The 26,689-nt window shown below is 39.2% G+C and overlaps 1 protein-coding gene across 3 annotated transcripts; it reads left to right on the forward strand.

Moving 5' to 3' along the window:
* Positions 1-26,656, forward strand: LOC148120097 (uncharacterized). Of its 3 annotated transcripts, XM_087911953.1 has the most exons (11): positions 1-281; positions 2,360-2,477; positions 3,212-3,385; positions 4,725-4,831; positions 14,926-15,000; positions 15,579-15,640; positions 19,249-19,282; positions 21,099-21,165; positions 25,295-25,406; positions 25,657-25,897; positions 26,496-26,656. In XM_087911953.1, the coding sequence occupies exons 1-10, from the start codon at positions 25-27 to the stop codon at positions 25,857-25,859; spliced, it is 1,209 nt and encodes a 402-aa protein (XP_087768079.1). In that variant the 5' UTR covers positions 1-24; the 3' UTR covers positions 25,860-25,897; positions 26,496-26,656. The 3 variants fall into 3 exon arrangements, with proteins under 3 accessions (XP_087768079.1, XP_087768078.1, XP_087768080.1); XM_087911952.1 differs by lacking the exons at positions 25,657-25,897; positions 26,496-26,656 and having other exon boundaries at positions 25,295-25,649; XM_087911954.1 differs by lacking the exons at positions 14,926-15,000; positions 15,579-15,640; positions 19,249-19,282; positions 25,657-25,897; positions 26,496-26,656 and having other exon boundaries at positions 25,295-25,649.
* Positions 26,657-26,689: the final 33 nt, after the last annotated feature.

Consider the following 26,689-nt stretch of genomic DNA (forward strand, 5'->3'; position numbering starts at 1 on the left):
GCCTGTGGAGCCTTGAGGCTCAACATGTCGGAGGATTTTGAATACGATGCTTTTATAGATAGAGCCCCTCGGCGGCGGACTCGCTGGTACACCCGCCTGTGGCCTGCCTGCCTGGCTTGTGGGTGCTTGGGTCAGAGAAGGCAGCATTTTCCCCTTAATTTAATTGGTTATGATCCCGTGGGGAGGTTTCAAAGGGCGGCCAGTGTGGGTGATGTTGCTTTAGTAGAGCGATACATGAATGGCAGAAAACATCATGTCAATGAATGCGACCGAAGGGGCAGGTAATGGGGCCTGGGGAGGGGGGAGGGCCAGGGGGCAGAAGGGGCAGAAACTGTAGGGGACAGTCAGGGTATACCAGGGAGAAACATACCTTCCAGATCTGCAGCCTGAGGGAGGGCAGATGTCATGCTTAAGGCTCTTCTTTCATGGAGACCTCTGGGTTTTATACCTGCTTTAGGCTCCTAGGCACCTGAAACCTGCGCACCTTGGAAGGGCAGCTCCTAGGCTTTCTTTAAGAGAAGCAAAACAAAGAACTTCAGTTAGTTTACAAATCCCTTTACATTGTCTCTTTTAGAGCACTTTATTGGGGGCTTTAAAGGAATTTAGCTAAGAAAACCACATACATCTTTTTATGTGTACACTTACAATTTTTAGGTTTGAGTGTTTTGCCTGCATCTATTTTCAGTGTACTGCACAAGCATAGGAAGAGGGTGTTGGATCTCCAGGAACTGGAACCATGGACAGTTGTGATCTGCTTTGTGGGTGCTAGGAATCAAACCCAGGTCCTCTGCAGGAAAAACTAGCACTTGTAAATGCCAAGCCATCTCTCCAGCCCTTATGTATATGGTTTTAATGCTGTTATATGCAACACAGAAAATTGTATCATAAGATAAATTTTCACATATTAAGTCAACTCAAAATCAAAGAAACCCACAAAGAATCACCAAGAAATCTTATTTCTGTTTCATGCTTGCTAAGGAATCTCATAAGGAAAATTTCAACTTGAACTATAACTCTATCCCCCGGCCCCTTATATACATGTTGTGTGTGTTTGGGTACATATGTGAAGGCTAGCGGTTGACATTCTCTTTGAAAATTTCTTTTCATCCTATTTAAAAAAAATCACATGTGTGTGTTCACTTGTGGCTCACACATGCCCACCAAGTGTGTGAAGGTCAGAAGAGAACTATTGACAGCTGTGTTCTGCCACCTTGTGGATTCTGGGCATTGAATGTAGGCCATTGGTTCTGCCAGTAGGTGGCCTCACGTGATGAACCACCCTGTGGTTCCCCCACTTCAGCTTTTTAGACAGATTCTCTCACCCAAATCCCCACTGTGTTGGACTGGTTGTCTTGGAGTATACTGATTGACCTAGACTTGCTGGCAAGCACGCTTTGGATATCCTCCTGTATCCACATCTCCAGCACCAGTTTCTCAAGGTGCTGGGGGTTCTGAAGTTGGGGTATCAGGCTTGCAGGGCAAGTGATTTCTCAACTGAGTTTTAACTAACACTGCAGCCCTCTTTCCTTGTCCTTGTTTCTTATTTCTCAATAGATTATAGGCAGGAAACAATGACCCTCAACCGTAGATTCTCCATAAGAAGTTATTTAGTCTGTCGTTATTCAGTCTTCCAAATTAAAGCTTCATACAAATAATAGAACAGTAAATTATTGTTTCAAAGTATTTTTGCTTAATAACTGTATTCTTTAAAAACACTGAATTTTCCAGCTGTATTTATCCATTCTGCCAGTCCACTTATTCCCTGCATGTAACTTAGATATCTACTGTACAGCATACAAATCTACTAGCTCTCAAGACCCTCTCATTCTTAAAATATTACATTTGTCCAGTCAGCTTTCCTGACGTTCTATAAATTTAAATATTGAAAACAATGAACGATGCTCAGTTGAATCCCTAGTATTTTTTGTCTTAAAGCTTTTTGAAAATCAAAGCAAGGGAGCTATGATACCATAGGTTTTCTCCTTCTGGATAGATTTGCTCAGTTTTTTTTAAAGTTACTTATTTATTTATTTATTTATAAAAATTTCCACTTCCTCTCCTCCTCCCAATACCCTCACACTCCACCCACTCCCTCTCCTCCTCCCTCTCCAGTCCTAAGAGCAGTCAGGTTTTCCTGCCCTGTGGGAAGTTCAAGTTCCTCCCCCCATCCCTCCAGGTCTAGGAAGGTGAGCATCCCAACAGACTAGATGAACACCTGAGAAAAGAAATAAATAAATAAGAAAATTTTAGTTTCTTCTCTTACATCAGAAGGAAATGCACATTGGTGTCTACTATTTACACTTGAGTGTGCCTTTACATAATAATCTGTAATTTCCTAAAATGTCCTCTCAATTTGTAGGAGTCCACTACATTACGCCTCTGCCCATAATCATCCAAACGTGGTAGAGTTGCTATTATCCAACATCTGTATCAATATTAATATGAAGGATGATGAAGGCCGAACACCATTAATCAAGGTAGCTATCGGGAAACACTTTTCGTATAAAATGGATTAGAAATTATCCTTGTTTGTTTTTTGTTGCTGTGATGAAACACTGGCCCAAACCATCTCAGGAAAGGAAAGGTTTATTTGGCTTACAATTCCACATCACAGTCAGTCATGAAGGGAAAGCAGGTCAGGAGTTCAATCAGGACCTGAGGCAGGAAATGAAGCAGAGGTCATGGGGGAATGATGCTTTTCCATGGCTTTGTCCAAGACTTGCTCAGATTTCTTATACTACTCTGGGCAACCTTCCCAGTCATGCCACCACCCCTAGGAAGCTGTGCCCGCCCATATCAACCTCAATCAAGAAAATACTATACAGGCTTTCCAGAGTCCAGTCTGGTCGAAGCAGTTCTTCAAGTGAGGTTCCTTCTTTCCAGGTGTCTTCAACCTCTTCCACGGTATCAAAACAAGGAAATGAACAAGCAACCTCCCCCTCTACAGCAATGGCCAAACAGTGCTAGTGAAATGCTTTAATATCCAGGTGTGGTGGCACACCTCTGAAACTCTACCACTTGGAAAACTTTGGTGGGGAGGTTATGAATTTAGGAACATCTGGGTACTTGAGGACCCTCTCTCAAAAAGAGAGGGATAATATGCATAACCTAAATAATTGGTCTGATCCAAGGGTAACTATTCAATGGAATTGTTGGAATGCTTATTCAAGTTCTTGATTTCAGTATCTCTTTCTTTATACAATACCCACAGGCCACCGAGAGGGACAACATCGAATGCATCTGTATCCTACTCAGGCACGGTGCTGATCCCCACATTGTCGATGACAGCGGACATGCTGCCCTACACCATGCTATTTGCAGGGGAAAAACCACAGTTGTCCGCAAGCTGTTAGAGTATAATGCAGATATTACAGCAAAAACGGGGGTAAGAATCATTCAACTTCATTCACAATGTACTTCCAGCAATGACACTCAGATCACTTTCCATATTCTGAAGCTCAAGCAGTCTCACTGAATCTGTTCAGAGTCAAGCATTTTTTCCTAATCTGTTTTTCATAGTTTTGTAGGTAACTTAAAGGAACTCAGCACAGCACCTTTTGTTTCAGACTTGGGCTTTACTTTAAAATTGAACAAGTAAAGGACTTGGGCCCACACATACTTCACATACACACAAACAATAGAAAAAATAATTTTAAGATAAATGTCTGTAGAAAATACAAATCTGTTGCAATTAAGAAGCTACTGATATGACTTGTCCCTCAGAGATGAGGCTAGAGTGGGAAGGTCACAGGCACACAGGTAAATGTGGAAATTTGATCATTGAAGAAAACATACTGAGAAGACTTTTTCACTTAACTTTTTCAGATTTTATATGTACATAATGAAGGGGCCAAAATGTGATTCTTATCTTAGACAAGGAGCAACTCCATTGTAATTAATGACCTAAGCCTGAATCCAGGGAGTTCCCCAGTCAATTCCCCAGTTCCCCAATTGGCTAAACAGTTCCAAACCTGGCCTTACAAGGCTGGGAGACCAGAGTTGCAGGCTCTGGCTGCTCCTAACCATAGTGACACAAAATTTCCACAGTGGATGAAACTGTTACTAGTTCTGTCCAATCAACATGCCCCCCATGTTACTGCTCCCTGACTGCCCAATTATTAAAAAGATACTTAGAATTCCCCATGTCCTCCTTCAAAGGGCCTGCATGTCTTTGTCCCTGGCCCTCATTAACATTTTATATGGGTGATGGACTGTTGCATGCTGGCTATTTCTGAAGAATAAGCACTCTTTGTGTTTACATACCATTTGAGTCTGAGGTCTTCCTCCAGCATTTTTTGGACCACTGCAACAGGAAATGATGTTTGGTTTGGGAGAAAATTTTTAGTTTCGGGAAAATAGTTTTGAAGTACAGATTGAGAAACTGCTCCAGAGATGCCACTTAAGTTCACTCATTCAACAGATGCACACCAAATCTACCGCCATGTTTTAGGATTGGGGCAATGGAGGCACATCTCCATGGAGCTAAGAAACTTGGAACTAGCAAGCGTTTGTGGGAAGTTCTGGAAAAAGTGGTGTTCATGGGCATTGTTGGACAGGGAAAAATGTTTCCTTTTCAAAGGAAAGGGAAGTCCTGTGTGTGTGAATCTGCAGCAAGGACTGAAGGAAAATCTATCCTTTTGTGACTCATTTTCTTTACAAAATCTATGATACATTTTTCAGTTGAGAAGCATGTCAGTTTATAAAATGAAAATTTTCCTTTGCAGTATGGATTGACTCCTTACAGCCTTGCAATAAATGAAAATCAGCCTGAAATGGCGGAGTTCCTGATTCAGAATGGTGCGGATGCACATGAGGAGCTTGCGCCAAATAGGTACCATTTCTTTTTTACAATCTTAGTGCCATTTTTGAGGGTGTCATTGCTTAAGTAATGAACACTAAAATGGTAGAGGGAATATAGCTTCAACTCATAAGCACCTATTGAGAAAGACTAGCTCACAGGGAGTGTGAGCTGGAAAAGAGACTGTTCCAACATAAACAAAGGAACAGTGTGTATCAGGGCTCAGATTCCCATTTAAAAACAAGTTGTCGTTTCTAATCTGACTTGATTGGCAATTTTCTACTTGTTAAGGCAACTTCACATTAGTGTTGTTTACTTTGAAACGTCTCAACTTTATTTTCAACACTGGAATGTATAATTTTATTATTTCTTATTCTCTTCCTTAGATATTTTATTCTTAAATATGTTCAACTTAAATATTTTTTTCAAATATGTCTTTGATCACTCAATCTGCTTTAAGTGAATTTTGAATAAGCAAATAGATTCCATTATCCATCGATTAGATGATATTACCAGATGCTATTATTTTTTCCGGTGTCCTGTCTGAAATATCTTGACAATGTGTTGGTCAGATGTGAATCTGTGCACCCAAACTCTTGAAACAGTTAATCTGGATAAGGACACTTGTCCAAAATGAGTACAAAGAACAAAGACTCCATTGAGAAAATACCTCCATACTATCTGGTTATAAGGCATTTTCTTAATTAGTGATTGATGGATGTGGACCCAACACATCATGGGAAGTGCTGTTCCAGGGCTCATGGTCCTGAGTCTATAAGAAAGCAGAATGAGCAATCCAGTAAGCAGCTCCCTTCCATGGCCTCTGTAAGCTCCTGCCTCCAGTTTCCTTCCCTGTTTGAGTTCCTGCCCTGACTCCCTTTAATGATGAACTATGATGTGGACATATAAGCCAAATGAATTCTTTGGTCCCAAGTTCATTTTGGTCATGGTGTTTTATCATAGAAATAGCAGCTCTAAATGGGACACTTGGTATTTAAGTTGAGTTCAGCATTAAAAATCAAACGATTACCTTTTTTGTTCATGTGTGTAAGTTTAAAGTCAGATGAATTAAAAAGTAAAGTCTGTGTGTTGTGTATTTTTTATTGAAAATACACTTTTGCTTACCATATATTCTAAACATGGTTTAGCATCCCTCATCTTCATGTACTTGTTTTTGTGTCCCGTCCAAAATACAGTACAACACTGTGTGATGACTTTGCCTTCCATCTTATTTGAGGCATGTTTTCTATTTTTTTTATTTATTAAAAATTTCCCCCTCTTCCCTGCCTCCCTTTCCCCCCCCCCGCTCTCCTCCTCCCCCTCCCTCTCTAGTCTTAAGTGCAGTCCGATTTCCCTGCCCTGTGGGAAGTCTAAGGTCCTTCCCCATCCATACAGGTCTTTAAAGGTGAACAGCCAAATAAACCAGGCTCCCACAGAGCTAGACCATGCAGCAGAATTAAATCCCAATGCTACTGTGTTTTCTATTTTTATTTGGCACTTGGCCACTTACTCCAGGTGAGCAGGCTGGGAAGCCTCTTTGGTATTTTACTACCTCCACCTCCTTTGTACTATAAAAGTGCTGGGATTATAGATACATTACACAGTGTCTGAGTTTTTGTTGAATTCCAGGTATTCAAATTCTGGGCTACTGTGACAATTATGTATATCCACTGAGCCATCTATCTGGCTCTAAAATACTCAATTTTTAAAAGAAGACTTTGAGCCTAAATTAAAGAAGTGGTTATAAGTGTATTGCTATTAATTATGGAACTAAGGCTTCTGAGTGCAGAGCACTTTCAATTAAACCTCTAATCCAGTTAGAGGGCCTGTGTTTCTCTCTAATAAGAACCATTTGAGGTCATTTATTCTTCCTTTAATACAAGATAAACAGAAATTTGTAAAGCTGGTACTTTTGAAGCAAATAGAGAAAGTATGCTTGTGTCTTTGACATGGAATAACACAGTTTTAGGAATTCATGACTAGGAACATGTCTCAGGAATAAAGTACTTATCACACAAACCCAAGACTTCAGAGATCAACTCCTCAGAACACAGAAAGGGCCTCATGTGCTTGTGTGCATCTTTAATCTCAGGGAACCTCGAGGGCCATGGGAGATGGAGAGACAGGAGGCTGTTCGGAAAGTTATACTTTAGTCTTGCTTTTACAGCTGTTAACAACAAGAAACTCTGCCTCAAAACTGAGTTAGGAGGTAAGAACTGACAGTCAAAAATGTCCATTGACCTAAAAAACATGCACTAGGATCAACAGACACAAATGCATACACACATGTGAACAGGTACGCATATCAAATATGAAGATGAAAAAGTTACGTTTAGATTGTTGATCTAATAAGACTGGGGATCATTATCTGCTCAAAAGACATTGAAAATAGTGGTCAAGGTTGAAGGTTTTCCTACAGTTTGCTGGAGATCACTTCAGCAGTGGTGCTATTTTGGACAAGGTTCACACCGCAGGTGGAAAGTCCCATGACAAGCTCCAAGACCGTGATGACAGCCAAAGCATGTAAAAGGAACGGCGAAAGCAGAAACTAGGAGAATAAAGCTGCTGGTCCAGAGTATACTGGCAATAGGCCCCGAAGTCCAGCAGTCTTAGCTGTGACCTGGGAAGAATATAGTTGACAAAAGAATGTTGCTTTCCTTGAGTTTTGAAGCTGGTCGTGAGTTCCAAAGACTCGGGATTACACAAAAAGTCACTAAATAAAGAAACAGCCAGGCGGTGGTTTCAGCTTTCACACATGAGTGAACTGTTAAAACAATTTGAAGGTATCACAACTGTCATGGCTTCTGAGAATGCAGGCAGAAGGATGCTTAGAAGCAAAAAAAAAAAAAAAAAAAAAAAAACTTTTTCATATACTGACCATTGAGAGCATAGTACTCAACAGAATGCCTCCAAAGAGTTCTGACAGAGTTAGGACTGTGGGGCCATAGGGACATGCAGGCAGATGAATGGAACAGGAGCACTGACTCCACGAGCATATAATGCAAGGTTACTGCAGCATTCAAAGCAAATCGTATGGAAAAAGCACTGCTATCATTCATGTGTGTGTGTGTGTATGTGTTTTATTTTTTATTTTTTATTATTATTTATGATTTTATTGTGATAAAGTATCAGAAAATATTAAATACCAACATTAATATTTACTTTCACAAGTCTGAAATAATCAATTAATTCAGAAATGAGCAATTATATCCAGATAAACAATATATACATGAGGAGCTATGTCCAATCTTTGAATGTTTGTTATTTTATTGATGGGTCTCTAATGCCTTATAATTTGAACCTTATTCTTAACGGGCTTTTCTTTTTGTCTTAATCTATCAAATAAAATTGTTTTTCCTGGAAGAAACTAAAGAAGAACTATTCAGGAGTCTCATTACCTGGTCATAATCTCAAAAAGAGGTCACTAAATTCAACATTGGGAATTCATTTAAATCTCTCTCCCCACTGTGTGTGTGTGTGTGTGTGTGTGTGTGAGAGAGAGAGAGAGAGAGAGAGAGAGAGAGAGAGAGAGAGAGAGAGAGAGCATGTGTGCTGTTGCTTGTGGGATAATATGCAACCATGAAAATAGCAAGGGACAACTTTGAATGTCAATCCTTTCCTCTCTCACTTTTAGTATAAGCTCTTGCCTGGACATATATGGCCTACAACTTCTGGATATTTTCCTGTATGTACCCTATGTTGCCATATGCACAGTAGAATTTCAGATGAGTGTGATTCTTTGAACTTCTCTGGGGATCTGAGCTCCCATGCTCATGAATGTGTTGAAAACATATTGTTCACTAAGCTCTCTCCCCAATCCAGACATTAGGGTGGTTTAAATTTTTATGATTTTAATGAAAATGGCTTATATTAATTTATAAATATGAATTTCAGATACTATAAATCATTGTATTTTGAATTGTCTTAGAACTTATTTCAAAGCACTCATAATTGAAGCCACTGTCCTTTTCTCTTACCTGAGTTGCTAATATGATGTGATACATGATATTTGTTTTCAGAACACTCTTGAAAGTTTCTTGAGTAACCAAAATACACTTTACTTGTCTTTTTGTGTTCATATTTTTTTTCTTTTTTTTTCCATTAGACTTGTTTATGCAAGTATCTGAAAACACTCTTCTACTTCCTCCCCTCCTCCCAATACCCTCCTGCTCCCCCCACTCCCTCTCCTCCTCCCTCTCCATTCCCAAGAGCAGTCAGGGTTTCCTGCCCTGTGGGAAATCCAAGTTCCACCCCCTCCCTCCAGGTCCAGGAAGGTGAGCATCCAAACAGGCCAGGATCCCAAAAAGCCAGTCCATGTAGACGAAACAAGACCCAGTGCCATTGTCAATGGCTTCTCAGTCTTCATTTGGATTTTGGGGGCTCAGTCAGCCCCCATGTCAGCCACATTCAGAGAATCCGGATTGATCACATGCTCATTCAGTCCAAGTCCAGCTGGCCTTGGTGAGCTCTCATTCGATCAGTCCCCTTGTATCAATGGGTGAACGCACCCTTCGCGGTCCTGACTTCCAGTGCTCCAATGTGGGTCTCCGTCTATATCCATCCATCATCGGATGAAGGCCCCCTCTGATTTTGCTTTCCTTGCTCACGATCTCCCTCCCTCTGTTTCTCATTTGGACCTAGGGAGTTAAGTCCAGTGTTCCGATATGTGTCTCTGTCTCTATCTCCATCCATCGCCATATGAAGGTTCTGTGGTGACATGCAAAATATTCATCAGTATGGTTATGGGCCAAGGCCAGTTCAGGCACCCTCTCCTCTGCTACCCAGAGTACCATCTGGGGACCTCTCTTTGGGCCTGGGAACCCCTCCAGAATCAAGTCTCTTGCAAACCCTAAAATGACTCCCTTAGTTGAAATATAAACTTCCCTGCTCCCATAACCATCCTTCCTCCCTCCCCCCCTCCCATTCCCCCAAGCCATCCTCAATCCTCCCCCTCTCCCCTCTCCCTAACCATCTCCCCTTACTTCCACCCCCCCCACCCCCGTGCAGCCAATTTTGCCTGGCAATCTTGCCTACTTCTAATATCCAGGAGGATAACTATATGATTTTCTTCAGGTTCACCTTCTTATTTAGCTTCTCTGGGATCACGAATTATAGACTCAAAGACCTTTAACTATGCCTAGAATCCACTTATGAGTGAGTACATACCATATTCTTCCTTTTGGGTCTGGGTTACCTCACTCAGTAAAGCGTTTTCTATTTCCATCCATTTGCATGCAAAATTCAAGATGTCATTGTTTTTTACCGCTGAGTAAAACTCTAATGTGTATATGTTTCACACCTTCTTTAACCATTCTTCTATTGAGGGGCACCTAGGTTGTTTCCATGTTCTGGCTATTACAAATAGTGCAGCTATGAACATAGTTGAACAAATACTTTTGTAGTATGATAGGGCATCTCTTGGGTATATTCCCAAGAGTGGAATTGCTGGGTCCTGAGGGAGGTTGACTCCCAGTTTCCTGAGAAACCGCCACACTGATTTCCACAGTGGCTGCACAGAATTGCATTCCCACCAACAATGGATGAGTGTTTCCCTCACTCCACATCCTCTCCAGCATAGGCTATCATTGGTGTTTTTGACTTTACCTATTCTGACAGGTGTAAGATGGTATCTCAAAGTGGTTTTGATTTGCATTTCCCTGATCGCTAAGGAGGTTGAACATGTCCTTAAGTGTCTTCTGGCCATTCGAAGTTCATCTGTTGTGAATTCTCTCTTCAGTTCAGTACCCCATTTTTTAATTGGGTTAATTATAGTTTTATTGTCTAGTTTCTTGAGTTCTTTGTATATTTTGGAGATCAGACCTCTGTCTAATGAGGGGTTTGTGAAGATCTTCTCCCAGTCAGAAGGTAGCCGTTTTGTCTTACTGACAGTGTCCTTTGCTTTACAGAAGCTTCTCAGTTTCAGTAGGTCCCATTTATTCATTGTTTTTCTTATTGTCTGTGCTACTGGGGTTCTACTTAGGAAATGGCCTCCTGTGCCTATATCTTGTAGACTACTTCCCACTTTCTCTTCTATCAGGTTCAAAGTGGACAGATTAATGTTGATGTCTTTAATCCATTTGGACTTGATTTTTGTGCATGGTGATAGATATGGATCTACTTTCATTCTTCTACAGATTGACATCCAGTTATGCCAGCACCATTTGTTAAAGATGCTTTCCTTCTTCCCTTGTATACCTTTAGCTCCCTTGTCGAAAATTAGGTGTTCATAGGTTTGTGGGTTAATATCCGGGTCTTCTATTCGATTCCATAGGTCTACTTCTCTGTTCTTATGCCAATACCAAGCTGTTTTCAATACTGTAGCTCTGTAATAGAGTTTGAAGTCAGGGATGGTAAAGCCTCCTGAAGTTCCTTTATTGTATAAGATTGTTTTGGCTATCCTGGGTATTTTTGTTTTGCCATATAAACTTGATTATTGTTCTGTCAAGGTCTGTGAAGAAGTTTGATGGGATTTTAATGGGGATTGCATTGAATCTATAGATTGTTTTTGGTAGAATTGCCATTTTTACTATGTTGATTCTCCCAATCCAAAAGCAGGGGAGGTCTTTCCATTTTCTGATATCCTCCTCAATTTCTTTCTTCAAAGACTTAAAGTTCTTGTCAAATGGATCTTTCACGTCGTTGGTGAGAGTTACTTCCAGATACTTTATGCTATTTGTGGCTATTGTGAATGGTGATGTTTCTCTGATTTCCATCTCTGCCTCTTTATCCTTTCTGTATAGGAGGGCAACTGATTTTTTGGAGTTGATCTCGTATCCTGCCACGTTACTAAAGGTGTTTATCAGATGTAGGAGTTCTTTGGTAGAGTTTTTGGGGTCTCTTATGTACACTATCATATCGTCAGCAAATAACGAAAGTTTAACTTCATCCTTTCCAATTCGAATCCCCTTGATCTCCTTATGTTGTCTTATTGCTATTGCTAGAACTTCAAGCACTATATTGAAGAGGTATGGAGAGAGTGGACAGCCTTGTCTTGTTCCTGATTTTAGTGGAAAGGCTTTGAGTTTCTCTCCATTCAATTTGATGTTAGCTGTCAGCTTGCTGTATATTGCTTTTATTATATTTAGGTATGATCCTTGTATCCCCAGTCTCTCCAACACCTTTATCATAAATGGGTGTTGAATTTTATCAAATGCTTTTTCAGCATCTAATGAAATTATCATATGGTTTTTTTCTTTCAGTTTATTTATATGATGGATTACATTGATAGATTTGTGTATGTTGAACCAGCCCTGCATCTCGGGAATGAAGCCTACTTGATCATAATGGATAATTTTTCTAATGTTTTCTTGGATTTGGTTTGCCAGTATTTTATTGAGAATTTTCGCGTTGATGTTCATGAGTGAGATTGGCCTGTAATTCTCTTTCTTGGTTGTGTCTTTGTGTGGTTTTGGTATCAGGGTAACTGTAGCTTCATAAAAGGAGTTTGGCAGTGACTCTTCTGTTTCTATATTGTGGAATACATTAAGGAGTATAGGTATTAGCTCTTTTTAGAAGTTCTGGTAGAATTCTGCATTGAAACCATCTGGTCCTGGACTTTTTTTGGTAGGGAGATTTTTGATAATAGCTTCTAATTCTTCACGACTGACAGGTCTATTTAGATTGTTCACCTGTTCTTGGTTCAACTTTGGTATATGGTACTTATCTAAAAAAATGTCCATTTCTTTTACATTTTCCAACTTTGTGGCATATAAATTTTTGTAGTAAGATCTAATGATTCTCTGAATTTCCTCTGTGTCTGTTGTTATGTCCCCCTTTTCATTTCTGATCTTATTAATTTGCGTGTTATCTCTCTGCCGTTTGATTAGCTTGGATAGGCGTTTGTCAATCTTGTTAATTTTCTCCAAGAACCAGCTTTTTGTTTCATTGATTCTTTGGATTGTTTTCTGTGTTTCTATTTTGTTGATTTCAGCCCTCAGTTTGATTATTTCCAGTCTTCTACTCCTCCTGGGTGAATCAGCTTCTTTTTTTCTAGAACTTTCTAGTATGCTGTTAAGTCTCCAATGTGTGCTTTCTCCATTTTCTTTAATTGGGCACTTAGTGCTATGAACTTTCCTCTTAGCACTGCTTTCATAATGTCCCATAGGTTTGAGTATGTTGTGTCATTATTTTCATTAAATTCAAGGAAGACTTTAATTTCTTTCTTTATTTCTTCCTTGACCCAGGGGTGATTTAATAGTTGACAGTTCAACTTCCATGAGTTTGTTGGCTTCCTGGGGGTAGCATTGTTGTTGAATTCTAACTTTAATCCATGATGATCTGAGAAGACACAGGTGGTTACTAATATTTTTTTGTATCTGTGGAAGTTTGCTTTGTTACCAAGTATGTGGTCAATTTTTGAGAAGGTTCCATAGGCTGCAGAGAAGAAGGTATATTCTTTCCTATTTGGGTGGAATGTTCTATAGATATCTGTTAAGTCCATTTGATTCAAAACCTCCAATAATTCTCTTATTTCTCTGTTGGGTTTCTGTCTGATTGTTCTGTCCATTGGTGAGAGAGGTGGGTTGAAGTCTCCTACTCTTAGTGTGTGTGGTTTGATGACTGCCTTGAGTTCTAGAAGTGTTTCTTTTACATAAGTGGGTGCCTTTATATTAGGGGCATAGATATTCAGGATTGAGACTTCCTCCTGATGAATTGTTCCTGTTATGAGTATGAAATGTCCATCTCTATCTCTTCTGATAGATTTTAGTTTGAAGTCAATTTTGTTAGATATTAGAATGGCCACACCTGCTTGTTTCTTAGGTCTGTTTGCTTGGAAAATCTTTTCCCAGCCCTTTACTCTGAGTAGATGTCTGTCTTTGTGGTTGAGGTGTGTTTCTTGTAAACAGCAGAATGTTGGATCCTGTTTTCGTATCCAGTCTCTAAGTCTGTGCCTTTTTATAGGTGAATTTAGTCCATTGATATTAAGTGATATTAATGACCAGTGGTTGTTGACTCCGGTTATTTTTGGGGGGTGGGTAGTAGAGTGTATGTTTTTCCCTTCTTTGAGTTTTGTTTGTGAAGGGTTGCTAGATGTCTGTGTTATTTAGGCGGTGTTGGGAATGTTGGATTCCTTGGGTTGTGATCTGCCTTCTAATACTTTCTGTAAGGCTGGATTTGTAGCTACTTATTGTTTAAATTTGTTTTTATCCTGGAATATTTTGTTTTCTCCATTGATAGTGAATGATCGCTTGGCTGGGTATAGTAGTCTGGGCTTGTATCCATGGTCCCTTAGTTTCTGCAGTATCTCTATCCAGGACCTTCTGGCTTTCATGGTTTCCATAGAGAAGTCCGGTGTAAGTCTGATAGGTTTACCTTTATAAGTTACTTGACCTTTTTCCTTTGCAGCTCTTAATATCTTTCTTTAATCTGAATGCTTTGTGTTTTGATTATTATATGGCAAGGGAATTTTTTTTTTGATCTAGTCTATTCGGTGTTCTGTATGCTTCTTGAACCTTTATAGGGATATCGTTCTTTAGGTTGGGGAAGTTTTCTTCTATAATTTTGTTGAATATATTTTCTGGACCTTTGATCTGCAATTCTTCTCCTTCTTCTACCCCAATTATTCTTAGATTTGGTTTTTTTTATTGTGTCCCACATTTCCTGAATGTTTTGTGATGAGAATTTGTTTTATTTGCTGTTCTCTTTGGTCAGAGCGTTTAATTTCTTTATGGTGTCTTCCGAGTCTGAGATTCTTTCTTCTATCTCTTGTATTCTGTTGGTTATGCTTGTTTCTGAAGTCTCTGTTTGTTTACCTAGATTTTCCATAGCCAGCCGGCCCTCAGTTTGTGATTTCTTCATTGACTCCATTTCAGTTTTCAAGTCTTGAACTGTTTCCATTACCTGTTTTATTGTTTTTTCTTGGTTTCCCAGAATTTCATTTACGGATTACTCATTTCTTCAATCTTTTTGGTATATTTCTCTTCCATTTCTTTACTCATTTCCTCAATTTTTTTGTTATACCTGTCTTCCATTTCTTTATACCAGATTTTCACCTCCTTTTTAAGTTCCTCTATTATTTTCATAAAGATCCGCTTAGAGTCGATTTTTTCTATTTCTTCTGTAGTAGAGTGTTCAATTCTTCTAGTTTCGTGATCCCTGGATTCTGGAGATGTCATGTTGCCTTTCAGGTTGTTGGAGGAATTTTTTCATCGGCGCCTGACAATCTCTTCCTCACTGGATGAAACTCCTCAGCACTGCAGCAGGTATATCTGGTATTTCCAGGACCCAGGAGACAAAAGGGCAGCAGCAGTGAGGGCAGGGAGGGGTCCTGTGGAGCACCAAAGACCCTGCCACAGAAGCTGAGGGGGGAGGTGCTGTGCTCTCTTCGGGGACAGACCACCCAGGTGAGCACCCACTCACCTCTCTGGATAGAACTTCTCAGCACTGCAGCAGGGATATCTCTCTGTGTGTGTTTTAATCAAGAGCTGAATTTTCACTGTTTCTTCTCCATGAGGAAAGGTGGAAGGACAGCAGTTATTAATCATCACCAACTGTTGAAGAATGAATTTAGAGTTATTAGACCGGGCCTTGTTGCCCATGCCTTTAATCCCAGAACTTGGAAGGCAGTAAACACAGAGATCTCTTTGATTTCAAGACCAACATGATGCATATAGTGAGTTTAAAGTCAGCTGGATGCTTAATGAGATCCTGTTTCAAAAAATTATTTGTATGTATCTAATGTAAGCTATATTAGGGACTCAAAAATAAAAAAATTAGAAAACATGCTAAGTGTTTTTATATGAATAGTTAAATGATGATCACTTTTAAACATATGTCACAGTGGAGAAACAGCTGCAGTAGAATCTGAACAAACCAAGAAACAGTGTGTTAACATCAACAAAGGTAAGAATGACTTCAACTGCTCCTACCTTCCCTAAAGAAAATAAGGAAGAGTAAAGATTTTAGATCCCCTAAAGGAGTTATGGAAATCAAGTATAAATGCAGGTCTCTGGTTTTCAAATATTCTGAAAAGTCAGAATTAATTAAGAAACTATTTCAAATAATTTTCAATTGTGAAAGTATATTGTCAAAACTCTGCTTATTTTACATTAATGCTGATATCTGTACTGCCTTTGAATAAAGGAGAAATCAACTTCACGCAGCATGTGTCCTACATAGTCACATTGCAGCAAATAGGATAATTAGAAATACATATTCTTCTTTAGTTTTATGACAAAAGCCTTGTATTTTGTACTGCATACCAATACACAGGTAAGTGTCACTAGAATGTAATTATGTCACAAACAAACCTCAGTAATCAATAACTTTCATTAAATAATTTTTCTACCTTATGATATAATTAAAATCTTCTGACCTCTTTAATGTCTGTGCAGTTTCTCAATTTGGACAGTTTTGTCCTACTGTATAATTGTTTTCTTTAGAAATCTCCCATTTTAGGGTGAAAGCTTTGTTCTTTTGTTCTACATTCTGTGAATGTATTGTTTTTATGAAGATTTATCAATTCTAACATGTTTTCCTTTTCCCTTCCTTCCTTCCTTCCTTCCATTATTTCTTTTTTCCTTCCTTCCTTCCTTCCTTCATTGCTTCCTTCCTTCCATCCTTTCTTCTCTTCTATCCTTCTTTTTTTTGTTTTGTTTTGTTTTCTGAAGTGCTAGACATTGAACACAAGGTTTTGGGAGCATTCTACATAAGCACCCTACCCGTTATCTCTGCCTTCAGTACTTTTCTCTTTAGTTTTTCTTAAATCAAACACGGTAGGTGTGTGTATCATTTCCATGCTGCAAAGCATGATTCAGAAATAAAAATTGGAACAAAAAGCAGAGTGAAGAAAATGACATCATTCTGTATTTCAAAGAATTAGCTGCCTCTCCATTGAGTCTGGAGAACCTTTGTGGCAGTGGAGGGAACACCGCGTAGTATTTACTTTCAGCAACTGTCATCACAGTGTCTTTTATATCTAACTTGGCAGTGGCAACCACACTAGGTAGTGAATCCAAAACCCTCTTCCCACAAGAGTAAGATGAAGAGAATCAATATGATTGTAATGGGGACAGCTTTGTGTCACTTTATTATGAAGTTATTTATTCATGGCATTTGTAGTGGTGAGAACTGACTGAGGCCTCCTGCATAATAAGCATAGGCTTTCCTACTGAGCCACAATCCCAGTCCACTAGTTAGTGGCCCTACTGACCTTCCTGAGTCACCATAGTTGGTGAGTGAAAGCTTTGCAGAATGTAGTAGTCTGGGCTTGCATCCATGGTTTCTTAGTGTCTGCAGCACATCTATCCAGGACCTTCTGGCTTTCATGGTTTCCATTGAGAAGTCAGGCGTAATTCTGATAGGTTTACCTTTATATGTTACTTGACCATTTTCCTTAGCACCTTTTAATATTCTTTCATTATTCTTATGTTTTTTGTTTTGATTATTATAGGGCTAGGGGATGTTATTCTTTTGATCCAGTCTATTTGGTGTTCTGTAAGCTTCTTGAACATCATAGGGATATCCTTCTTTAGGTTGGAAAAGTTTCCTTCGATAATATTGTTGAATATGTTTTTTGTGCCTTTGAGCTGAAGTTCTTCTTCTTCTTCTACCCCTATTATTCTTAGTTTTGGCCTTTTCATGGTGGCCCAGATTTCCTGAATGTTTTGTGTTAAGAATTTGTTGGATTTAATGTTTTCTTTGACCAAAGAGTCTATTTTCTTTATAGTATGTCCAGTGCCTGAGATTCTTTCTTCTATCTCTTGTATTCTGTTGGTTATACTTGTCTCTGTAGTTCCTGTTCATTTACCCAGATTTTCCATATCCAGGATTCTTTTGGTTTGTGTTTTCTTTATTACCTCTATTTCAGTCTACAAGTCTTAAACTGTTTCTTTCACTTGTTTGTTTTTTTCATGGGTAGTTTTGGGTTTCTTTGTGGGATTTATTAATTTCTTCCAACTTTGTTTGTCTTCTCTTCAATTTCTTTAAGGGAGTTTTTCACCTCCTCTGTAAAGGTATACATCATTTTCATAAAGTTACATTCAAAGTCATTTTCTTCTACTTCTGGGTTAGGATGATCAAGTCTACCTTTTGTGTGTCCACTGGATTCTGGTGTTACCATGTTTTTTTAGGATGTTGGAGGAATTCTTGTATAGGCACCCACTCATCTCTTTTCCCCCCATATCTTCCTTCAAATGGGGCCAGCAGTGTCTTGGCATGTTGGTACAATCATTGCTGTGGCTGTCTCTTAGGTCTCCTCAGTATTGGAGCAAGCTGTGTTTCAGAGTTCCACAGAGCTCACACGCTCTTAGGTCTCCTCAGTATTGGAGCAAGCTGTGTTTCAGAGTTCCACAGAGCTCACAGGCTCTTAGGTCCCCTCAGTATTGGAACAAGCTGTGTTTCAGGGTTCCACGGAGCTTGCAGGTGAACAGGAACCACCTTGGATTTTCTTTGTGATGAAGAGGGTTGATGGAGGTCTCCCACATGCTAAGCCTCATTGCAACCCATTTGTTGGTTGGACCAACACTCTGCTTCAGCCATAGGCAATGCCAACGAAGTTAAATTACAGTTTATATACTGTGAATAAAACAAACAAGAATTTGCTTTATTCCTTTTCAGAGGGCGGGCTTTTAGCATGCAGTGGGAGCTTAATGCCTTGTCTGTGGGAACTCCAATGTTTCCTGGAAGGGACTACTACCATGAAGTTGCTGCTTGGTTCCCGCGTTTCTTCCATGCTTCTCACCCCAGAGATCGAGTTTAGGGTGCTTAACTACTGCAGGAGGCTTTCCAATAGCTCTTACCACGGTAGGTGATAGGTCCTGGTGCTGAACTTCTTTGCACTGCCCATGAGTGAGGGACCAGAAGCTAGAACTGAGGGGCTTCTGCAGCTTCCTCAGAAGCACTTGAGGAGTGTGCACACAGTGCCCTCTCTCTCTGTAGCCTTGCCACCCTGGCATCTGGAGATTCTTTGCTCTTGGTCTACCTGTGTTTTTTAAGTTTTGCTATGCTGCAAAGAACGATCCTCATAGACTTAGCTTCCTTGTGTCTGGAATTTTTATCTTCAATGGAATAAGTTCAACTCAAACCTTAGAGAGACTCTTTTCACTTCCATGCAAGATGAGTATGCTCACTTACAATTCTCCTAACAGCACTTTTCCAGAGACAAAATCAACAGCAGCAACACTGTGCTACCATGTTAACACTTCAGCTTGTGATATTGATTCTGGTTAAGATGTCAGTTTCTCTGTTTGATAATGCTAATGCTCATGATCATAGATGTTTTGTACACCAATTTATTATTAGTATTGACTTTTGAGAAAATTGTCTCTGTATTTGAACCTTACATGAGGTGTAAATTAAGAGTTATCCTTGTATTTTTTGTCTATAAATCAGTATTTACTTTAAAGGCTACAAAGATTCAAAGTATATGTAGTAATGAAGTATTAGCCTCAGCATTCAATGCTCTTTTTTCTACAGTTGCTTATAACATATTTTGTGTTTCTGCTCTGTAGTTAATGGAGGAAATAAAGACCAGCTTTCACTCGGGTAAGAATGTCTGGATTTTAAATACAATGAGTATGTAGAGACTATAAAGTTCAGAAGCTGGCACCATGTTTTCCTCTGTATAAGACAATTTTAGCTTTTTGATTAGTTGCTAATCAAAGCTGAATTATGCCTCAGATACAGCATGAAATGCTGTTAAGACTCCCTGTCTGTGGAGGTGATTCATCGGGTAAAGTGCTGGCTGTGCATATGGGAAAATGGGAGAAGGAAGCCCAGGGTCCACATGAGGCCTGTTGGTCTTGTGCGCTTCTAGAATCCTGGGGAGCTTATGGTGAGATTGCAGGTGGAAACAGAGCATCTCTCACATTGTCTGGATGGCTTGCCTGGATTGCTAGCCTGGGGCTTGCATTCATGAATGAGATTCAGTCATATAACTATGGCCAAGGGTGAGGGTCGACACCCAAGTCTGTACTCCAATCACCACACCTACACACTGGCATGTATGTATCTGAAATCACACACACTTACAAATACATTGCACATAACATATCATGTACACACATATATATATATATATATATATATATATATATATATATATATATATTAGTTTTTAGGCAATTAATCCTGTTAACTAGTATGTTTAAGGCAAGTTGCTGGGAAGAGTGTGGGCAAAATGGCAAGGTTCAAAACTCTCCCAGACTTTGCTGAGATGATCATCTCAGAATGGCCTTATAGACATGCTTCTGTTAAGCAGGTTTATTTCCCTCTTAATGAGTTCCACCTCTGTGGTGAATCCCAAGGTAGGTGAAAGTTAGAAAAACAAAGTGTTTGGTCCAGAGTTTGCCAATCAGAAACCCTGAAATTTGGAGCTTTTAGCTGTAGTTCAGATGAAGCAGAGCTGAGGGGACAATGTTGCTCTCCAGTGTCCTATAAATTGACTTAGAAATACCCTTGACTATAAAGAGTTTCGACATATGCATGTGGACATACTATCAAAACATAGCTTCAAGGCACCAAAATATGGTGACTTTTGAGACTGATGGCAACTTAGTGCTTAGACATAGAGTACATTTCATGTTTTCCCAAAGCAAACAACTCCTTGGGAGAGTGAAATGAAATGAAATGCCTTATTTTTTTTATTACAGAAAACAGGCCATGGTGCTTTAGGTTTAGGGGAACAAATGAAATGGGAGCATTCAGTGCTCATAACAATCATTTACTGCAACCATCAGAACAAGTGTTTGCAAAACCCGCCATTCCCCCCTCTTATGTGTTTGGGTGTGTGTGTGTGTGTGTGTGTGTGTGTGTGTGTGTGTGTTTTGCATGTGTGTGTGTGTGTGCCTGTTGCATGCTTTGCATATTTCTCTGTGCAGACATGAAGGAAAGAGGAGGACATTGGTGTCTTGTATCATTCTCTAACTTATACACTTGACATAAGATCTCTGACTGACCCTGGAGCTGGTCTGGCAGCCAACAAGCCCAAATGGTACCCTGTCTCTTCCATCCACAGTACTGGGGTTACATGCATGTGTCCATGCCCAGTTTTTTATGTGGATGCTGAGGATTCAAACTCAGGGTGATCTGTGTTGGCAGCAAACATTCTTATTCACTGAGCCATCTCCCAAACCACTGGCTTTTTACATTTTTATTTTTAAATAGAACTATGGGTGAGTCTTCACTGAATGTTACATAGATTGAGACAAGTTGAAACTGCAAAAGCAAAAACTTTTTAAAACGGGTTCAACGTTGAATTACATAAATGCAAAAATGTTACTTAGTACACAGATAATAAATCTTTCAACAGAGATGCTATAAGGACCAAACTCACCCCTCACTGCATGTTTTTATTCTAAAGGCTCTCTGGAAAGGCTCGTGTTCCATCATCTTCAACAGAGGACAAGACCAGTACCTCTGGTATTAAGGTAAAATTCTCCGTTGTGAAATTTGTTTTCTTATGAATTTTGTTAAAATGCAGCAGTAGTCTACCTATCACAGTTTTATATGGAAATTTGGTCAAAGAAAAGTGTTTGGTATCAGTGAACCATCCTTTCTATAAATTCCAGTGAGCAATAAATCCTTGCAGATAGCAATGACCCAATAAGAGAATGAACTGGAAACACAGAAAGTGGAAGATTGCATGCAGTTCTCATGTAATAGAAGGTGCCTTGTGCTTGACCAAGGATGGTTTGCAGAAATAAATACACATTACACTGATTTTGAAAACAACTTGATTCAGATGTGATAATACATCTGAATACATTTTAAAGAGTCCAGTTATTGAATTTAATGAAAATGAATGCATGGCATACCCAATTCTTTGGGATACTTTGAAAGCAGTACTAAGAGAAAAATTCATAGCACTAAATGCCTACATAAAGAACCTGGAGAAATCTCACATTAGCATCTTAATGGCACACCTGAAAGCTCTAGAACAAAAAAAGGAAACTCACCCAGGAGGAGTGGACCCCAGGAAATAATCAATTTGAGGACTAAAATCAATAAAATAGAAACAAAGTAAATGAAACAAAGTGTCACTGGAACAAAGAAATGCTTTTTTTGAGAAAATCAGCAAGATAGACAAACCCTTGTTCAAACCAATCAAAAGAAAGAGAGACAAAATCCAAATTAACAAAATCAGAAATGAAAAGGGAGACCTAACATCAGACACTGAGGAAATCCAGAGAATTATCAAGTCTTACTTCAAAAATCTGTATTCAAGAAAAATGGAAAATGGAAAGGAAATGGCAATTTTCTTTTGTGTTTTAAACCCCTCAGAAGGTATAAAGCAAGCAGAAGAGATAGCTCTGTTTGTAGACCCTACTTACACCAATTGCCAGTTTCCATTACAAATGGCTGACAACTAGCTAATTACCTTGAACCATCTAAGTTCAACATTAGGAGAGACAGGGGCAGACTTGACATAATTATTATGCTTAATGAAACCATTAGTACCTAATTTTAATTTTGTCAGAACCAAACTCAAATGTTCTTTCTTTTAAGCCTAATCCAATTTGGTTTCTAAATTAATATTAGCTATTATGTATGATCAAAGTGAGTAATTGGTCAAGGGAGGTCTTAGTGGGGAGACAGATCTCAAGTGATTTTAATAAACAGACATTCAGTTGCCAGACATCTTCCAAGATTTCAGTGAAAAAATTTATATTTAGCATATAAATTGACATGATTAATACAAATGGAAATTTTAGACTAATGTAGAAATTTTAGGCTGATACAGAAAGTAAATGGTAATGTGACGAGTGTGGCAACCACGGAGTGTTGTCCTTGGTATTAAGGGAGCAACATCTTGGATATGCCAAGGACTAGAATACAAACCACAATATCACTAACAGAAGTGAGATCTTAGCATATTCTTGAGGCAAATAAAGCAAAAGGGCAGTTGTTTCTATCCTTCAAAGATGTGACTGAAATAAAAGCAGACATCACTTTTATGATGTTAGATTTGCATAAAACCATATTAACACATGAGTTTTCCAGAACCCATTACCTGGTGATTGCAATGTAATGAGTATAAAATCACCACCTGATCTAGATAATGTCGGTTCCTCATGCTAACAGAATGCTAAGTAGAAATCTTCATGAAGAGCTACAGTCAGACACTCTGATAAATGACACAGGCCCCAAAGGCACAAAGATGATGCTTAGCTTAGGAGAAAGAAAAAGCTCACATCACAATGAGTTTTTCTCTATTTTCTTTCTGAACTGATAAAAATCAATCTCTACCTCTATCTCCGTTTCTTTCTCCTCTCTCTCTCTCTCTCTCTCTCTCTCTCTCTCTCTCTCTCTCTCTCACACACACACACACACACACACACACACACACACAACTTTGCATTACAAAGCTAGAACACACACACAGACACAGAGAGAGGCATACACACACACATGCCAGCAGTTCAGAGCCCTTACATTGAAATCCTATTGATCTGAGTTCCATCCCAGAGAAAACAGCAAACAACAAATGTCTCACATATGTAATCCCAACATCCCTAAATCCAGATTGGAGGCTGAGAGAGTAGAACAGCTTTGAAACCTACAAACCAGCCAGACTGGAATGCACAGAGGCTCAGAAACATTGAGAGACCCTGTCTCACCCAGTGAAAGCAGAGAACCACCTCCTGAAGGTTATCTTCTGCCCTTCACACACACACACACACACACACACACACACACAGACACACACACACACTAGCATAGCACAAACTGGCATATTAAATCAAGCACATAAGCACACACACACTCAGATAATAAACAGTGTCGATATATCCATTGGTGCTCCTGTTGTGTGACTAGCATATAAGGAAAATATTTTCAGGGTCTTCTCAGTCATCTTCAGAGTTTCTGTTTTCCATGTGGCATGTATCCTGGAAAACTATAATTGTACCATGTGGCCCTTTCATTCCCTTTTTATAACTGGCTTAAGCATACTTAGTTAATGATGGAGCAATGAGAGAAACATACGGCATGTGAAAATGTGTCTAAGGCTCACAGATATCTCAAGCTTTGATGTGTTCAAGTTCATCATTCTCAAGGAAACCAATGAACTGAACATTTTTACATGGTGCACTGAGCAGTTTGGACATACATGTAGGATGTGTACTTCCTCATCTGTTTTCCTTTGACAAATGATGCTTCTTAAGCTATTTTGTTTAATCATCTCCATGTTACACTGTTTGATGATGTTGGGTAAGCCTTGGAACGTTTGAGTTTTTCACACAAGTAGAATAAAGTCTCCTCAAACCTGGTACAGAAAGGTAAACATAGACTGCTAAGTTAGGAATCTCCCTGAGATGTCATGAACGATTACAAGGTAGCATGATTATTTGTAATTGAAATAAAAGTTGGTGAGGCTCCCCTTCTGACAAACAGCATCAAATGCATTTTCAGAACTGGCACTTCCTAAATGTATCTGATTAAATCAGGTGGTGTTCCATGTATCCTATCTAAGCAAACATTATGGATTGTCTCAACTCTTTTGGCATAATCCACTGCTAAATACCCGTTCAGCCTTCAGGGTATGGATCCTTCAGGCTCTGTCCATGTCATTGGATGATGGTTATATTATTTTCTATTACTGTAATAAAACACCATGCCCAAAGCAACATCTAGAAGGAAGGGTTTATTCAGAGTGTGGCACATGGTTCCAATGGGATACATACAGTTTCTTCACCACCATGATTCCTTTCCGGCAGGCATGGTGCTGTCGCAGCAGCTGAGTTACATTTAGCTCTATACAAGAAACCGAGAGCTCACTAGAAATAGCACCAGTCTTCTGAAACCCAAGACCACACAACTACTCCAACAAGGCCACACCTCCTAACCTTCCCCACAAATAGTTCCACTACCTGGAAACCAACATTCAAATATATGAGCCTATGAGTCTGTTCTTCTTCAAGCTACCATAGAGATGCTGGAACAGGCCATTACGTTCATCAGCCATATATAAAAAACAGTCCTAGCTAAGGAGTAAGAATTTGGATGGCATCTCCCAGAACCCTTACTTCAGCTCCATTGTTCCCATCTGCTGTGGGTAGTGGCACACTTTATTCCTGCATTTCAGAAGTCGCCCTCACTATTCTATTATCCTGGGAACCTAATGGGCAATTGTGAAAGGCCATGGGGAGAGCATTAGTGTGGTGCAGAAGAGAGAGATTCTTTTTGTTTCCAAAGCCCCGGATTGTCACATTATCTTAATCTGGATGGAATGTAAAATCCTTGTCCTAAAGACAGGAGAGGACATATTGTGTCTTTTTATTCATCTTCCCAGTATAGAGAGGTGGCAAAGAAAAGTAGAAAAGAAGGCATAAAGCTGAGCAGATCCCCTTTCAAGATTCTCAAACTCTGGGCCTTTGACTAAAACAGAATGGAAGCTAAAGTTTCAGGATATCAGCAGTTATAGTGATAAAATTAGCCTGAGCAAACAAACATTTGGGGACTATAAATCAAGACCCTGACATGAACAGATAAGATCTAAAATGAATAAAAATAAGTGAAATTTTCAATGAAATCTAACATCTCCAAATTTCCTTAAAGGTTGACAAAAAGAAGGAAGAAGGTTTCCTTCCTCCAGTTTATGAGCATGACATCGTGCCCCAGCCTCCTGCCAATGCTCACTCAACATCAACATCTCATGCTACTGACAGAGGTGACAATCTTCAGGCATCTGAGGAAATTACTGTTCACAGCACCACTGTGGATCACACACGTTCCTTAGTTACTTACACTGGGCATGCAAGGGGGAGAACACATGCTGACCCTGAGCTTGCTCCTGGTAGCCACAGTGGTGACACCATGGACCCTGTGCAACATTCTGACCCTGTTTTTGATACCTGCTTAGAAGAGAACAGTGTCTTAGCTGAGAACTGATCATGAATCTGCTCTTCTTTGTATCCTAGGCGACGTGTTGGACCCTCCTCAGAACTCAAATATGTGGATTTTTGATGCAAATCCCACTGACTCCCCCTGTTATGTAATAATTACTCACCCCATGGTATTTTCAAGTGGGGCAGCGACCACATCATTGCTGTTCCTCATATCATCAATATTGTTGCTGAAATTTGTGGCTTCAGTGATAACGTGGGTATTGAACCTTATTTAGCAATCCTGCACAGTTAAAGTTACAAGGAGATTAACAAGGTAAGTTAGACCATAACAATGGCTTAAAATAGATAAATATTTCTGTACTCAAAATCCAATTCTCTTTGGCTCTAATATGTATGATAAATACATTTCATACTTTGTATCGGACTCTTTAGATATTACCTAAAAGTACAAAAAATGATTATCTTTTCCAGTCATATTGAAAATGCATCACATAAAATTAACAAAATCAGTTTAGTCCAACCAAACTGATCAAGTAAAGTTGGTAAGCTCACAGTTGTCTCCCATGCTGGAATGAGGAAATGTTTTTTACTCTTAATGTGGAACTTGTATTTTCTGAATATTTAAGCTGGGAAATGTAACTGTTAGATATTAGTTTCTATTTTTCTGTGTCCATACACTATGACTTATGTGGACAGCATCGTTTTGTAAACAAACATCCCAAAAGAAACAACCTCTGAGAATAAAATCAATGAAACAAGACTCCACCTTCTCACCATTCTCAATACAATGATATTCATTGTGACATGACACTACATAGGATTCTACTGGTGATGCCTCTGTTACTGCTTATCCTGACGATGCCACCCATGATGTTCTTGATACTACTGATCATTCTTGTTTTTCTTTTTAGTTTCCACTGAAGCACCTATGAGGAGCTACTGATATCTACTGATAGTCTGTCAGAAATACTTTATAAAATTTATAAATTTTAATGTTTAGTTTTTTTGAAAATTGAATTATATATATATATCACTTTGTAATAGCATTTTATTAAAATCTATTATGAAAATATTTTAAGCTGTTTCTTTGTGTTCTGCAAGCTGA

This window comes from Myodes glareolus, chromosome 12 (assembly GCF_982192425.1).
Source record: "Myodes glareolus chromosome 12, mMyoGla1.1, whole genome shotgun sequence".
NCBI classification, from domain to species: domain Eukaryota; kingdom Metazoa; phylum Chordata; class Mammalia; order Rodentia; family Cricetidae; genus Myodes; species Myodes glareolus.

What these genes read in the sequence shown, in the direction of transcription:
- LOC148120097 (XM_087911952.1), top strand. Translation starts at nt 25, where the DNA reads ATGTCGGAGGATTTTGAATACGATGCTTTTATAGATAGAGCCCCTCGG. An exon ending in GTGTGTTAACATCAACAAAG is followed by an intron (nt 15,641 to 19,248) that starts GTAAGAATGACT and finishes TCTGCTCTGTAG; the next exon opens with TTAATGGAGGAAATAAAGAC. An exon ending in CCAGTACCTCTGGTATTAAG is followed by an intron (nt 21,166 to 25,294) that starts GTAAAATTCTCC and finishes ATTTCCTTAAAG; the next exon opens with GTTGACAAAAAGAAGGAAGA.